General features: G+C 68.0%; 1 protein-coding gene across 1 annotated transcript; it reads left to right on the forward strand.

Annotated features, from left to right (window-relative positions):
* Positions 1 to 1,020: 1,020 nt before the first annotated feature.
* LOC134528891 (artemin-like) lies at positions 1,021 to 2,073 on the forward strand. The gene is made up of 2 exons (XM_063362558.1): positions 1,021 to 1,183; positions 1,886 to 2,073. The coding sequence occupies exons 1-2, from the start codon at positions 1,021 to 1,023 to the stop codon at positions 2,071 to 2,073; spliced, it is 351 nt and encodes a 116-aa protein (XP_063218628.1).
* Positions 2,074 to 2,559: the final 486 nt, after the last annotated feature.

Here is a 2,559-nt window from a genome sequence, read left to right on the forward strand (position 1 = left end):
AGCCACCATCATCGAAGTCCTGACGCGCGAGTTCCTCACTCGGTTCGGCTACCCGGAGTCCGTCTTGACGGACAACGGCAGCCAGTTCCTGGGGGCCCGGTGGAGAGGGTGGTGCCAAGAGGCACACATCATCCACCACACTAAACCCTCATACCACCCCAGGGCCAATCCGACCGAGCACAGGAATCAGGATCTGAAAACTCAACTGCGGCTGCGCCTAGGGGAGGACCACACTCAGTGGGACCACCACGTCGCCGACGCACTGTTCTGCATCCGGCGGCGTGTGAACGCGGCCACTGGGATGACCCCCGCCGAGATGATCCAGGGGCGTAACCTGCCGCTGCCCGGCGAGCTGGCAACACACGGCGTACCGCACCCAGGAGAGCAACCGGAGGAGCGCGACAAGCGACGAACCCAGGAGCACGATGCAGCACGCGCAAGACAAGCCCGCTACAGTCAGGGAATCACGCCCCAGGCAGCGCAACCCCCGGCACAACTGCGGGCCGGCGATCGGGTGTACGCCCGAGCGTACCCCCTGTCGGCAGCGCCGCGCAATTACTGCGCCGGACACGCTCCCCGTTGGGAGGGGCCCTACACCGTGACGCGGCGCCTGGGGGCGACGTCCTACATGGTGGACCTAGGCGGCCGCCGCATGCAGAAGATCCACCGGGACCACCTGCGAGTGGCAGCGACCCCCGGGGAACCACTCCCGACCGAACGCGAACATGGGGACACGGCAGACAAACCAGACATCCCCCTTGATGCATTCCCTCCTGGAGGACTGGAGCAACAGCGAGAGGAAGCCGAGGACACCGCTCCAGACGAGCCCGAGCACATCACCGACGGGGAACTGGACGCGGACGCACCCCACGACCCCGGCGAGGCACCCTGTCCCACAGAAACCGCGCCACGAGGGGAGGCCCCCGAGAGCGAGCCGCCCCCGCGGCATGAGGAACCTACGGAGACTCACACCACGCCGCGCTGGCGGAGAAGGGGCCGGCCCCGCCACGCCAGGCGCCGATGACAGAAGTCGTGGAGGACGACTCCGAAGACCCCGCCAGAGCGACCCCTGACCCCCCCGAGGGGAGTAGCCCGCGAGAGCGCCCCCGACGGGAGCGCCGACCCCCGGCCCACCTGGCCGAGTATGTCCTGGGCAGTCTCATCACACCGCCCCACACATCACGTGCCGCGGCACCGCCTCCCGGCCCAGCTGCCCACGCAGCGACCGAGGCGGCGTCCGCTTGCGCCAGCACCTCATGCGCCGCGGCGCCGCCTCCCGGCCCAGCTGCCCACGCCGTGACCGAGGCGGCGTCCGCCTGCGCCGACACCTCATGCGCCACGGCGCCGCCTCCCGGCCCAGCTGCCCACACAGCGACCGAGGCGGCGTCCGCCTACGCCTACACCTCATGCGCCGCGGCGCCGCCTCCCGGCCCAGCTGCCCACGCAGAGACCGAGGCGGCATCCGCCTGCGCCAGCACCTCATGCGCCATGGCGCCGCCTCCCGGCCCAGCTGCCCACGCAGCGACCGAGGCGGCGTCGGCCTGCGCCAGCACCTCATGGGCCGCGGCGCCGCCTCCCGGCCCAGCTGCCCACGCCGCGACCGAGTCGGCGTCCGCCTTTGCCGACACCTCATGCGCCGCGGTGCCGCCTCCCGGCCCATCTGCCCACACAGCGACCGAGGCGGCGTCCGCCTGCGCCCGCACCTCATGCGCCGCGGCGCTACCTCCCGGCCCAGCTGCCCACGCAGCGACCGAGGCAGCGTCCGCCTGCAACAGCACCTCATGCGCCGCGGCACCGCCTCCCGGCCCAGCTGCCCACGCAGCGACCGAGGCGGCGTCCGCCTGCGCCAGCACCTCATACGCCGCGGCGCCGCCTCCCCGCCCAGCTGCCCGCGCAGCGACCGAGGTGGCGTCCGCCTGCGCCATCACCTCATGCGCCGCCGTGCCACCTCCCGGCCCAGCTGCCCACGCAGCGACCGAGGCGGTGTCCGCCTGCGCGAGCACCTCTTGCTCTGCCGGCGCTAAGGCGCCACGTGCCATGGGATCGTGTGTCGAAGGGTGCCGGCTGAGCTAGGGGGTCATCGTACCGCGGGAGCGGGAACACGGGGTGGAGACGGGCTTCCACTGGGTGGGGGCATTTGAAGTCGTACCGACCATGGCCTTTAAGCCCGTGCTCCGCACCGCCAGTGCCGTATCCCTTTTTCGGAGCGCGCCCCTTGCCCAGCCGGATTGAGTCAGGCGAGCGCCTCGGGCGTGACCCCAATAGACATAATGAAAGTTAAAGGTACGGAACCCCGGAGACTTGAACCCATAATTCAATTAAAAGAAAATAAATTAGTACGAAATTACTAATTAGCCGACATGTAATAAGTGCGTCGTAGACACTCCGGGCGAGTACACAACGCACGGAGCAGACAACTAATCTCCTTTACAGTCACTGCGGCCACTGGCCTTAATTAAAATGCCCGTGACTATGATCAAGTCAGAATAGGAGAAATCCCTCTAAAACAATTCGCAGTGGGACAACATGTAAGTAAATTTACAGTCGTCAACTTGATGT

Source organism: Bacillus rossius, chromosome 2 (genome assembly GCF_032445375.1).
Source record: "Bacillus rossius redtenbacheri isolate Brsri chromosome 2, Brsri_v3, whole genome shotgun sequence".
Classification (NCBI taxonomy): domain Eukaryota; kingdom Metazoa; phylum Arthropoda; class Insecta; order Phasmatodea; family Bacillidae; genus Bacillus; species Bacillus rossius.